Below are 13,388 nucleotides of genomic sequence, written 5' to 3' on the forward strand. Positions count from 1 at the left end.
CTCAGAGGAAACAACACATTCCTTTTGCAGCTTCCTGGTTTAATGGGAAAGTATTTGTATTCCTATCACTGAGTAGGAGTCATTCAATAGATGAAAGGGACATTTTAAACTGTCAAGGGTGTCTCGGTGGCACCCTAGGAGGATGAGACCTCAGAAAATGTTGATATCTTGGAAAATTTATTTTGACTATTAGAAATTGTTTAACATTTGTGAGCTTGTGAGTCTGTGGCTTTAAAGCTTAAAGTGTAGAGATTTATATTTTTAATTCTGAATTTGAGCTTCCAACTTTTACCCTGATTGCATCTGCAACCACTGTGCATTGCCTACATTGTTTTGTCTCCTCTGTTAATCTATTAAGCCCTTTTACATTTTCTAGGCATCTTTAAAGGGTACTTAAGATGCTCTTAAGCATAATTTCTAAAATATTTAATAGAGCTACTGGCTAGAAATAAGCAACATTTAATATATAATCTATAGAAGCCAAGTGGTTGGAAAAGAAGGAAAGTTCATTTCTGTCTTTGGTATAATTATATTAGACTAGTAAAACAACCGAAGAAATCATAAAAACGAAAGAAAAGAAAAAAGAAAAGTGTCTTGGGGCTGTTATCTCTTAGAAGTTCTTACTGTATACAACAGTATACTCAGCGCACATATCTAGGGTCAACCAGTCATTCTTCAGTCGGAGGTTGAACTTTTTGTCCGTCAGGAATAAAAACTGTTCATCAATGAGGTTTCTTTTTCTTCAGGAAGAAATATAACAAGGTTAATAACAATAATAACAAAATGTTCACCTTAAATATATGAGCTACCTATCTACTCAATGTGACTTTTGAAATAGATGATGTGGCCAGTATGTTTTGAAGTTCTTAATTTTACAATGCCAAACACCTCTTGCTTGAGAAGTGTGCAAAACTGCCTAATCGAAAACAGATTTCCCTACGCACTTATCCTTGCTACTCCGGTTGGATGAAATCAAGTGGAAATGTTGGTTACATTTTTAGTCTAAGCTTTCCTCAGAAAGATAATTATAGAATAATTCTGAATTAACTACAGAAAATAGCAAATGTTTACCCAAGTAGAAGGAACGGCTGTGTGAATTTAGTACCTGGCGGCTTTCTATAAAGCTAAATGTTGTTTACACAGCGGAGAGGGAAATGAGTGGGGCATCCCATGAAAGACCCCAGAAAATGAGGATCAAACGATAGTGAACGCTTTCTAAGGTCCCATTTGCCCTGGAAAGAAACTGAAGATAGGGCGAGGAAAGAGGCGAGCATAAAACAAAAGACTTCCTTTCTCCAGCCCCACTTTCAGTGTTTCCTCATAGGTTCCTGCAAACCCTGGCAAACATTGTTTGGAAAAGGAACATACTTTTGCCTAATTTTATTCTTCCAGAGATTGCGGGGATTGGTAACTAAAAATGTCTCTTGAGTTACAGAACACGAGAGGTTCAAACTTTTAAAAAATGACAGAAGATCAAAGTTATCCAACCCGCAGAGGTCGGTAACAAAAAAGTAAATGCCACTCTGAGAGCGCAGGGTCAGGGTCTCTGATTGGTAGTTAGGAACGGCTCGCTTCGCCTTGCCGCCTGGAAGACGTTGAGCTGCGCTGTTATATTCAGGGGTGTGAGTCGGGAGAGTTCTTCTAGGCTTGATCCAGCTCAGCGGAGCTGCAGTAGCTGAAAGGCAACAGCTCCCGGCTGCACGCCGCTGGCCTAACCCGGCTAGTCCCTGCTTTCCCGGCGACCGAGCTGGGAGGGAATCCTGGATTCGCAGCCCGACTCCGCTCGGCGCGGATTGGCTGCCGCTCCGAACCCCGCCTCCGAGGTAGAGGCGGCCACTTCCTAGCGGCCCGCCCTCCCCGGGCCTGGGAATTGCCGCCTGGCAGGCGGGCTGCGTCTGCCACTCAGTCGGAGTGGCGGAGGCTCTGGGTTCGGAGCCCCGCCCCCTCTCCCCTAATTGATATTATTGGAGTGTGGAGCAAGCGGCCGGTCTGCAGTCGGAGACTTGCAGGCAGCAAACACGGTGCGGACGAACCGGAGGGGGGAGAGAAAGCAAACAGCTAAGCGTGGAGCAGCCGGCCTGGGACCCCGAAGGGGATCGATGCGAGGAGCGCAATAAAAACAACAATAATAACGTACTTCGGAGCAAACCGCATCTAAAGAGCTGCGACCCAATTGCAGCCCGAAAATCAAACCTGCTCATGCACCATGGTTTTTCAAACTCGGAACCCTTCGTGGATTATTTTGTGCTACATCTGGCTGCTTGGCTTTGCACACACGGGGGAGGCGCAGGCTGCGAAGGAAGGTAAGGCCAGAGGAAAAGCAAAGTTTGTTCTGACTTATTTATTTCGCTGTCTACGTGAACGAGCCAACGGGTCCGCGGCGCTGCTCGCCTCGCCTAGGGCGCCGGGCGACCCTCCCTCGACCGCCCGCCTGCAGCTCCGAGCGATTAGCGGCGAGAAGCCGGGACCAGTCGGGTCTTGAGCTCCGAGAGTGGCGGGAGACGGGTGCGCGCTCTGCAGCCGGGGCGGCCCGCCGGGGCTAGGGTGGCGAGGCTGGCCGGCGAGCTGTCTCCTTTGCATCCGGCGTCCCGGGTCTTCGGCTCCAGCCTCCGTGCCTGAACGTTCTCTTGCCTGCCCTGGGCGCCGCGGTCAGAGTTGGTTCGAAACCTGGGGAGTGCGTACCGCGTCGCCCTCAGCCTTCCCGGAGGGGCCGAGACTTCCGTGGCTGCGAGTGCCCGGGCGCCCGCCGACTCGCTCACTGCGGCGGCGGCGGCCAGGGCCTGCGGTGGGCGCTCGGCTGCCGCTCCAAACAATGCGGCCGCAAGGGGAGGCAGCGCGCGCGGGGCCGGGCTCGACCCGCCGCCGGGAGGGCTGGCCGCAGCCAACTGTCTGCAAGGAGAGGCCACCGAGGGAAAAGTCGCCAGTCACTTGGCCCAGGTCCGGTACTCAGGGAGTCCGGGCGGTTAGTCCTGGCGAAAGCCCTGGCCTCTGGGGACCAGTTGTGATGCTCGGGGGGTGGAGGGGGGGAGATTTCTTTTGACCACAGGCTACGCCTGTACGTGGGTATTTTTCCCTGCGTCTCCTTTCAAATATTGGCAAAAGGTAAAATACCTTTCGGTGCCTGTAGTTGGAGCTGGGGCAAAATAAATCCTGTCAAAGGAAGTGTCTTGCTGCTAAGCAGTGTCACAATACCGGTACCCATCTGAGGAGCTGCTTCTCTAAGGTTGATTGTTGGATACTTTAGAAGCCGGTTCAGAGGTGTGGGGGAGAGAAATCTATTAAAATTTAGGTCATGGTAATACTAAGGGAGGGGACATATTGGTCCTCGGTTCTTTCATCTCTAAAACTTAGAATGTCACACAGCTTTTCTTTATTCTCTTCGCCCACCCTTCTTCATTCACTCTACGTCCTCAACCCGGTGCAATATCCTACTTTCGAATAGCCTGACCTTCTGACCCCACTTTGCACATTTGCAATCTGTGTTGACGCTGAATCCATTCAAAGAAAAACGTGCCTAGTGCTGGTGATTATGTCTGCAGGTGGGCCAGGGTCTGAGAGAAACACCCACCCACCCGTAAAACACACATTTCGAGCCTCTTCGCTTTGGGGATCGAAATAGTCACCCCGCCACCTTGTCCCAATTCCTCCGAATAGCGGGATCTGAGGAAAAGTTTGCCCGGTATGGCAAAGCGGCGCGCGCGAGCTCTGGCAGACTCCAGCAGGAGTTTGAGCTATAAATAACTGCATCACTAGGGGGAGAGGTGCCTGCAGCCAGCAGGCCTCCCTTGCTCTCTTCCTCCGTGGCTACGTGGAGAGGGTTCTGATGCTCGGAGCCCGAGTTCTTTAGACGCAGAGGAGAGGTTAAAGAGGCAGGTGTTGGGGAGCGCGCCCGACGTCTCGGTGGCGCTCGGGGCGCTCAGGCGCAATCCGGCGATGGCGTTCCCTGAGCGCTACTACCCGGGGGTGGCCAGCGGCATCGCGGCTCCTCAGGAGCGTGGCCCGCAGCGCCGCGGGCAGGTGTGCGGCTTCTAGGGCGGCTGGGGTGGCAACCGATGCCGGGGTCCCCTTTCCGCTTCCCCAGCGCCGGAGGAGTGGCTGGGGAGCGTGGAAGCTAATTGCGGCTGCTGCTTTCCATCCGGACGGTACAACCGCCGCCGCGCCCTCAGAGGAGGCGCTTCCCGAAAGCCCGTCTGTTCCTTGCGACTCCTGCCCAGGCTGGGCGCCACCGGCTCCCTGGAGAAACAGGTCTGGAAGTGTAATGGATGCTAGGTTGGCGGGAGCAGCCGTCTGCCTGCCCCGCCCCGCCCCGCCCCGCCCCGATGCTCGGGAGGCACTGAGCCACCCGGCTGGCCGCTGAGCAATAGCCCCGGATCCCGAGTAGCGGCCAGCGGCCCTGCGCCTTCTCCAGTGCTCAGCGAGGCCAGTGCCGTGCGGAGGGAGGACTCGCACCCGGGCGATTGCATTCCACCCCAGAGCCGCCGAAATCATCACCTACTCGGTGACCACCTTTCCGTGTCCTCTTGCTTTGCTGCTTTCTCTGCTAACTTGCTGGCCGGCAGGTAGCTGAGGGGTAAAGGCGCAGCAGGAAAGGATAATCGTAGTGTTTATTTCACTCTTAAAACCAACCCCAAAAGGTCACTTCAGGTTTAAAACCCACTGGGTGTTGTCAACACAGAAGCGCCCTCCCCCATACCGAATTCCAAAAGAGAGTTTTGTGGCTTGAATATGTTTCCTTGGGCTTCATCTCTTCGTTAGGGTAAAACGAACGTTTCACAATTACTCTTCATGACTTACTGGTGTTCAAAGTGAGAACACAAATTGAAATTTTATAAGTGACCCGTGTTTTTAATTGAAAGGCAGTTGATTTTCCTCCCTGACAATCTTAAAGGTACAACAGAAAAACCAAGCAACGCAACCTCATGTCTTTGTATTTATCTGTTTCCAGTTACTGGGGATAACTCTGACTCCTGGTGAAGGATCTGAGCGCATAGTCAACTGTTCTTTGCTCTCTTAGCACGGCTGTTTTCTTTACCTTTCAAAGCACACACCTTTTAAAACTAGAGTCTGAAAAGGTTTCAATATTAAGAAGTTTATGTGAGTACATATTTTCAAGTCAAAATTTAAACATTTTCCTGGGGATAATATTAAGTAAAGAATATTCATGATGGATTCTGGACCAATAGATTATTTGTGAAAATGCTTTAGAGTCAGGCATATTGTTTTAAAGCTCCAAAGCTGTGTAACTGTATAAACAGTGAAAATTATCTTAGAGCAACAACATATCCAACGAAAGTATAATGTGTTATAACAGATAATATTTTAATGAATTCTTCCATTAATACTAATAATACTTTAATTACACTTTTCATAAATATTAATCATGCTTTTTGATAGTCTAAAGATGCAATACTATTGTTTGTAGAAGTCAGCTTCGAGTTTAAACCGTTTAGAGAATAGCTAGAATGGGAAATGATTCCAGTTAATATATATATATATATATCGATATATATATATATCGATGAAAGTTGATGCTTGGCTAACTCCAAAGCACAACTTGCAGGTAACAGGGACTTGTTTTCCATGGTAACATTGTTTAACATGGACTTAGCATTTCTATATTCATGTTGGTAGAAGACAAAGTATTATGAGGGTTTTCTTCTTTAAACACTGAATTTCAGTTGTCAAGAGTCGATAGGAAATGTTGCTGGCAGAATATTAAAAAGTAGAGCCTGGCTGAAGAGTGATCCTATTATGTTCATGTTGTTGCATGTCTTGAAATGTAGCAAACTCACTGACTTCCAGAGCTATTGTATGCTATTACTGCACATCACTATGTCTGATTTTAGCTCTTTACAATCACTTTTATGTTAGTATTTCACTGAAAATTTATTTTTGTATTTCAATTGAAGGATATCAAATGCATGGATATTTTAAAGTCCCTCCAGAAAGTGTAATATGCTTATATAATGTGTCTGTTCACTGCTCAGTTCACTAATGCAAATGACTTGACTCTTAAAATAGCAATTTTATAAAAAATTAGATTTATCTTAAAAGTTTTTAGAGATGTGTTTAAAATATTTTGTAACATTGGAAATAAAACTTTCTTTTTCAGTATTATTACTGGACTCTAAAGCACAACAAACAGAATTGGAATGGATTTCCTCTCCACCCAGTGGGGTAGGTACATCTTTCTTACAGTATGATCGTGTCTATTTAGAGTAAGAAACAAAAAAGCTTCCTCCTAGGAGAGCTGTTCACATCCATACATTAAAAATGCTTAAAACGCCAATACATTGTTTAATGTTTTGTTTTCTCATGAGATATTGGATTCTCAGAGTATAAAAAGTATACTTAGAACTTTGCAAAATGGGGAAAAAAATAAACCAAACCCATAACATTTGAGTTCTTATTGTGAGTTGTATCAATCATGCCTGTGTGTTCAGGATATAAATGCTTACTAATTACAGAGAACATTCTTTCACTAACTCACTTAAGCCTCTGCAGTTGCCTTATGCTTCTGTATAATAATCACCAGGTAGAATCTGTGCAATTCTTTTAAACAGTAGGAAACCTGTTTTCATCTTTTAAAAATAGTTTTAACATTGTCCAAAGTAGACTCCAGAGGGTAACTAAAAATGTAAGATAATATTGAGATGTAAGATTTGCTGTAAAACATTAGCTTCGTAACATTTGTGTTGTATTATCTGCTGTTATTAATCAAAAATGATGGCAGAAATATATCCATATTACAGCAAAATTGAGAGGCAGTAAATATGACTGCATATTAAATAAACCTGTCAAAGTATTAAAGTAGACCTTTTTTTTTTTTACCATTTTTCGTATTTTCAAAAAGATACATTACTTAAATTTAGCTCAGTATCATCTTTATGAGTTATTTCTGATGGTGAGATAGGAGAAGTTCTTCAATTTTGACAGTGCCAGTGGACTCTGAGAAAGGACGAGCCCCCATTGTTATTTAAGTTTATCTTTAACGCATGAGGAAATCTGGGGTTAAAGGGGCATGAAATATCAATGAAGATATAAACACTGTCAACTGATTTTACAATGAGAATGATAGTACAAGAGCAAAATAATAGAATGGATATAACATTAGCTGAAAAGTCAGTGGGAAAACTCACATAATAGTAAAATGAGAATTTTAAACATTCGTAAAGTATTCAGTGTTTTGTTACATTAAAACCAGAGAAATTTTCTCTGAGATCTTATTGTAGTTATCTTTATTGGCCATAGGAAATTGTGAAAAAGCGACAAATAATTTATCAATTTAATCCAAAAGTCCACAGAATTTGAGGTACCTCCCTGGATGTGAAATTGTTTCCATTAGAAAATGTACATCATTGAAAGACAGTCATAGTTTAAAAAAATAAATACCTTTCTTGCCAATGACAGATGCAGCCCATTTTCTATCATCCATCAATTAAAATAAATAGATACAGAAGATGGTTTTATCTGTGAGAAGAAGTAAACTGATAAATGATTGCAGTACTTCATCCATGTAATTCACAACATGATAAATTATGACTGTCAGTGTTATCTTGGACTCCAATGAGTATTTTATCAGTCCAGAGAATCTTGTGTTAAAGTTTAACTGTGTGAGTGTGTGTAAAAATCAATAGTTTGTGTAATAAAATAGGATCCACAACATTTTTCATATGACACAGATTTATTCACATGTGCTTACGTAGAGCAATATTGTTACTGAGTAATGAGAAAATACTTTCTAATTTTATAAAAAATATTGTATAATATTTATAAAACCCACTGTCTGAATTGAGACATCTATCCCAATAGTATCATTTGTGGAATGCTTTCCATTTTTAAAAGTATGTAATGAAACAATGACATAAATAACAAATAGTGATACTATTTGCTTTCATGGATTTCTTGGAAAAATCTGTTTCATGGATAACAAAATTTATGTCTCATATATGAATGATATAATTACTCTGGAAATTAAATGAGTGAATTCTTCAGATTAGGCCTTCAAATAATCAGCCTTGATTTCTCCAAGCTGACATATGATCAGTGAAACATTTTACTTTGGAGGTTTTGCTTTTTGGAAGACATCATAACTGTTTTTCCTTCCTTTAGTAACTTCAATCAGCTTAGTAGACAAAAATGTATCTCCCGATGGGATAATTTGAGATATTTGCCTTAGTTATATACAAATAAATTGTAAACAGATAACTCAAGAAATAAATGGAAAATATATCCAGTGTTATGCAGTGAAGAAATGTGTGCCAAGAAACATAGCATGAAAATCAATTCTTTTCTATTTGAAGACATTGGCAATATTAGGCTGTTATAATAAAAATGTAGTAAATACAACGTAACTAACTCTTTTATGGGACATTTCCTAATTGCAGTATTCTGTAATTCATCATTTTTTTATAAGAATGATTTTAAATATACATATAAGGTGATATAGTAGATTTAAATTAATTGATACTTTCGTCAGGCTTTGCAAGTGAAAATCATTACCTAATGCATATTATATATATATATATATATATATATATTTTCACCTACATTATTTGAATTAATAGTTTAAATATCATATTCTAGAGGACTACAAAGTTAGAATGCACAATATTTTACATCTGATATTTTTAATTGGGGAAGTGAATACAAGTGTATGACAGTTTCATTATTAAGATCTTACTCTGAGTTGGAAAAATTTGCAATAATAGTAAGAGAAGACATAACTAGCTATTACTGAAGCCTTTAAAACTGACTTTGTTTGCCATGAGCAGTAAGTAATATCCATGATTCAATAATCTTTGAATTTATTACTGAAGTATCCATTCCCCCCTTTTTTGTGAAGAAGTATAAATTAATTTACTTGTAGTATATATTCTATCAGAAGATAAATGGGCATTTAAAAACAATTCATGCATAGCTTGCTAATTTGACACGCATATTTGGCTGTCGAATGAAAACAATTTGTTCATCAGAGTGAATTTTACTTTTAGAACTCCTTGATAATTATATTTGGTTTTATGTACAATTTTAAATGTGATGCTAGAAAAATAAGTAGCTCTGTAAAATGTTTCTTACTTACATCTCATTTTCAAAAAATTGCAAAATATTCTACAGTATAAATTGTAATACATTGTTGAATGTTTTTACATTATAATATTTTTGGAGTCTTGTTTCAAATGTTTGTAGGCATCTTTGGATTTAAGGATAATTCAGACCCTTAAAGTGTCAATTGAGTTATCAGTTGTTCTGCTCTGCGTCTGTATGCTTTGAGGGGTAATTTAAATAATCATTAGCTCTAGCCAGTTGCAATCTCACTAGAGACTACAAACTTCAAAGCATGAAAAGAGATACTATGCTAGTACTCACAGCAGATGAGAAACAGAATGAAATGTTTATTGTATGTTCAAACACACAAACAACAAGTTATGCTCACTATGATACTGCAGAGTGGGAATCCTACCACCTCTGAATTCTAGACATCCATACTTGTGGCACTATGATTATTCACATTATATGAAAAATATGATGCGTTATTTTTTTATCTGAAAGACTGATAAAACACCCCCCCCTGACCCCCCTTTTCACTTTACAGTGGGAAGAAATTAGTGGTTTGGATGAGAACTACACTCCGATAAGAACATACCAGGTGTGCCAGGTCATGGAGCCCAACCAGAACAACTGGCTGCGGACTAACTGGATTTCTAAAGGCAACGCACAAAGGATTTTTGTAGAATTGAAATTCACCTTGAGGGATTGTAATAGTCTTCCCGGAGTACTGGGAACTTGCAAGGAAACCTTTAATTTGTACTACTATGAAACAGACTACGACACCGGCAGGAATATAAGAGAAAACCTTTACGTAAAAATAGACACCATTGCTGCAGATGAAAGTTTTACCCAAGGTGATCTTGGTGAAAGAAAGATGAAGCTGAACACTGAGGTGAGAGAGATTGGACCTTTGTCCAAAAAGGGATTCTATCTTGCCTTTCAGGATGTAGGGGCATGCATAGCATTGGTTTCTGTCAAAGTGTACTACAAGAAGTGCTGGTCCATTATTGAGAACTTAGCTGTCTTTCCAGATACAGTGACTGGTTCAGAATTTTCCTCCTTAGTTGAGGTTCGTGGGACATGTGTCAGCAGTGCCGAGGAAGAGGCAGAAAATTCACCCAGGATGCATTGCAGTGCAGAAGGAGAGTGGTTAGTACCCATTGGAAAATGTATCTGCAAAGCAGGCTATCAGCAAAAAGGGGACACTTGTGAACGTAAGTAATTCCCTTTTAAAATTCTTTGACTGTTTTTAGTTAGCAGATATTTAAATCTTCTATGCCGTTTACCCAGCTCACTTTTTCTTCAGTCACTGCTGAATACAGTCACTGCCTAGAGTGCATGGTATCTCTATTAATGATATGTGGTAGATGTTGGTGATAATAGCAATTGTTAGCAGAGTTTTCTTTGTCCCGTTTAACACATTTGCTAATATGGAAGAAAGCAGTTTCATACTGGCCTGTAAGGTTTAAAACAGGCAACCAGACCAGTGGACTTTGTACATAGAGGCCTGAGGGAATGTCGTTAGGGATTCTATGGGATATGAGTCTTCCTGTTTCTTAACCCTGATCTTTCAAGCCTTTGATTAGCACAAAAGGAACAGGAGCTTGCAGATACGAATCCTAGTAATTCTCAAAGTATTAACAAACATACCATATGTATTTAGAATTACCACTCATAAATAAGGGAATTTTGATGTGACTGTACCATTTCATTTAACGTTATCTCTGTAGTTACTTTTGCCAATGTCATTCTTTTCTAGAGTAAAGAATAAAATGGATGCTCTTCTGATTCGTTATGCTAGAGTGGATCATATTTTTGTAGATGGGATCTGCAGTAAAGTTTTAGTCATCACAATGTAGCAATTGAGTTATTCATGTTTGTTTTTAAACAACAATAGCATATATTTTCAGGAATCCTTTTATTTTAAAACAATTTCTCTTAATTAGCATTATGTGATTGGCCAATTTTTTAATTTAAAATATGATCCTGAAGACCATCTTTTCCAATCTAGGTCCTGAAAAAAATATATATACAATTATATTACTTATGTTAATATTAACTTACAAAGCATAATATACTCTGTAAAATGACTTTTATGTATTCCTTGTATTCTGCTAAGGTGGCAGCATAGCACAAATGTTTGCAATGACTAGTTAGTTTAAAGATGACTATACCTAATAATTGTTATAACTAACTTCATTTTCTGTTAGCTACTCTGGGTACTCATCCTTGTGTTTTCTATATATTAATGCTTGTTTGCTGAGGTAGGTGTCCTTGACCTATCTGTTTTACGCAACGAAAATGGAAGTCTGTGAAAAGCATCACTTGCTGTTAGTACTTATGTTAATAATACCTGTATTAGTCTAGACTCAAACTTAACATATTCTAAATCTTGGGCCTACATTTTTAGCAACATTACTATTATAGTTTCCTTCACAAAGGAAAAAGAATCCTAACAAATATTATTTTTTATTGTTGAACTTAAATGTTCCCTTGTGTAGCCAGTTGCCCCATGTTGTATGTACATTATTCCCACCCCTCAAAGAAACTTATGGGACTACTTAAAGAATAAACAATAATTTAAAAAATGTAGATGTCAGAAACAAGATTTGTGGTGCACACCTTTAATCCCATGACTCTGGAGGCAGAGGCAGGTCTATAAGTCAAGCTCAAAGACATATTCGTCTATATAGTGAGTTCCAGGCCAGCCAGAGTTACATGGTGAAATCCCGTCTTGAAACAAACAGATAGGAAAAAAAAATATATATATATATATATATATATATATATATATATATATTTCTGATAATTCATTTAATTACCTATGATTCTTCGGTTTTTAAAAACATGGGTATTCTGAATTTAGGCCTACTATAAGTTCCAATTATATACTGAATTTCAGAGGAATAAGAAAACAAATACAATTAAAAATCATTAGTATTCAATATAACCTGAAATAATAGTTTAGTTGTGTTGGCTTAAATTTAACATTGCATCAAAACTATACAAACTTTATGCAGGGTGTACTAGTGTATGTCTGTCATCCAAGCCTTCTGGGAGCAAATCTGAGGCCAGTGTGAGCTGCATCAGCACTCCACACTGAACAATAAGAACTGTTTTTGTTTTTTTTTTTAAGTATTCGTTTACACAGCTAGAAGATATTTTAAATTTAAATTCATGAATCACATCTACACTCACTGGACACACCGTTTAGAGGATAAAGCTGAGGCATTATGTTTTCAGCCTCATTTAAGGAGCTAAATGCATGATTTGGATTACCAGGATGGATATCAAGTACTCATTCCCCCAGCACTCGGTTATTATCTGCACTGTAGAGAACACTGTGACGTGAACTCTGAACAAACAGAAGGAGCTTCTATAGGCTTAGGTTCCCTTAGCAAACACAGCATTCTTTTATGCCCCAACCCCTATGCACTTTCCTCCCTCATTCCTCATTATAGTATTCAATTATAAAATTTTAACAATTCCATATATGTGAACTAATGAAATGGTAATGACATGCCTCCTCCATTCTTTGTCAGAATGCAGTCTTACTTTGTAAATACCATAATTTCCCTAATGAACTAAGCAGATGAATGATGATGTTTTTGTCCAGTAAAAGTTATTGTTACTGGAAGATAACTTTGAGTCCAATTGAAACAGCCACTTAAAGATTTTGACAGCAATAGTACAATTATTTTTTTCTGTAAACAAAAGCTAACGCTACTATCTTAATGTGAAAGAAAAAAATACATTTCACACAATTATTAGTGTGGAAAAGAAACAAATAGGAAATGTTTGAATTGTACACATTTTAATAGAAAACTTAATACAAATATTTTTATCCATAGTTTACAGATATGTTTACCATGAAGAAAAGGTTTGTTCCAAATGAGTAAAATTATTTTACAATTTGTTCCAAATGAGTAAAATTATTCTGTGAAACATGGTGCAAGTGCAAATAATTCTTTTCATTTTAAGGAATTAGTACTTCATTTGATGACCAAAAATTACTGTCACCTGTGAACTACAGCTCAGTACCTACAACTATAGTAAAATCCCTTCATATTTGTCTACATGAAATTCTGCAGTGTAGTAGACAGAACTGGGTATTTATAGTGGCCACTCCATTTTTTTAAGGGCATAAAGATGCCTCTATATGTCCTTATATATGCCCCAGTTTGCCTCCTTATAAATCAATGATACTGTTGATGATAAACTGTTCTTTGGTTTAATGCATTGGTGATATCCTTGAGGAAGGAACTGTGCTCATTTGTGGAAGCACTCTGCTCCTTGGCAAGATTCCAGCCCATGGCTGTGAGGGTGCTTGCCTCTGG

General features: G+C 39.8%; 1 protein-coding gene across 7 annotated transcripts in view; it reads left to right on the forward strand.

Annotated features, from left to right (window-relative positions):
* Positions 1 to 1,903: 1,903 nt before the first annotated feature.
* The window catches only part of Epha7 (EPH receptor A7), a 161,701-nt gene continuing 150,216 nt past the window's right edge, over positions 1,904 to 13,388 (forward strand). For 6 of the 7 annotated variants that reach the window (XM_021662501.2, XM_060373414.1, XM_021662499.2 and 3 more), the window contains exons 1-3: positions 1,904 to 2,303; positions 6,113 to 6,177; positions 9,596 to 10,265. In XM_021662501.2, coding sequence (XP_021518176.1) covers positions 2,207 to 2,303; positions 6,113 to 6,177; positions 9,596 to 10,265 — 832 coding nt within the window. In that variant the 5' untranslated portion in view covers positions 1,904 to 2,206. Of the gene's footprint in view, positions 2,304 to 3,877; positions 4,246 to 4,945; positions 5,095 to 6,112; positions 6,178 to 9,595; positions 10,266 to 13,388 lie in introns of those variants that run through there. The other variant, XM_060373415.1, reaches the window with a different exon arrangement.

Source organism: Meriones unguiculatus, chromosome 20 (genome assembly GCF_030254825.1).
Source record: "Meriones unguiculatus strain TT.TT164.6M chromosome 20, Bangor_MerUng_6.1, whole genome shotgun sequence".
Lineage (NCBI taxonomy): Eukaryota > Metazoa > Chordata > Mammalia > Rodentia > Muridae > Meriones > Meriones unguiculatus.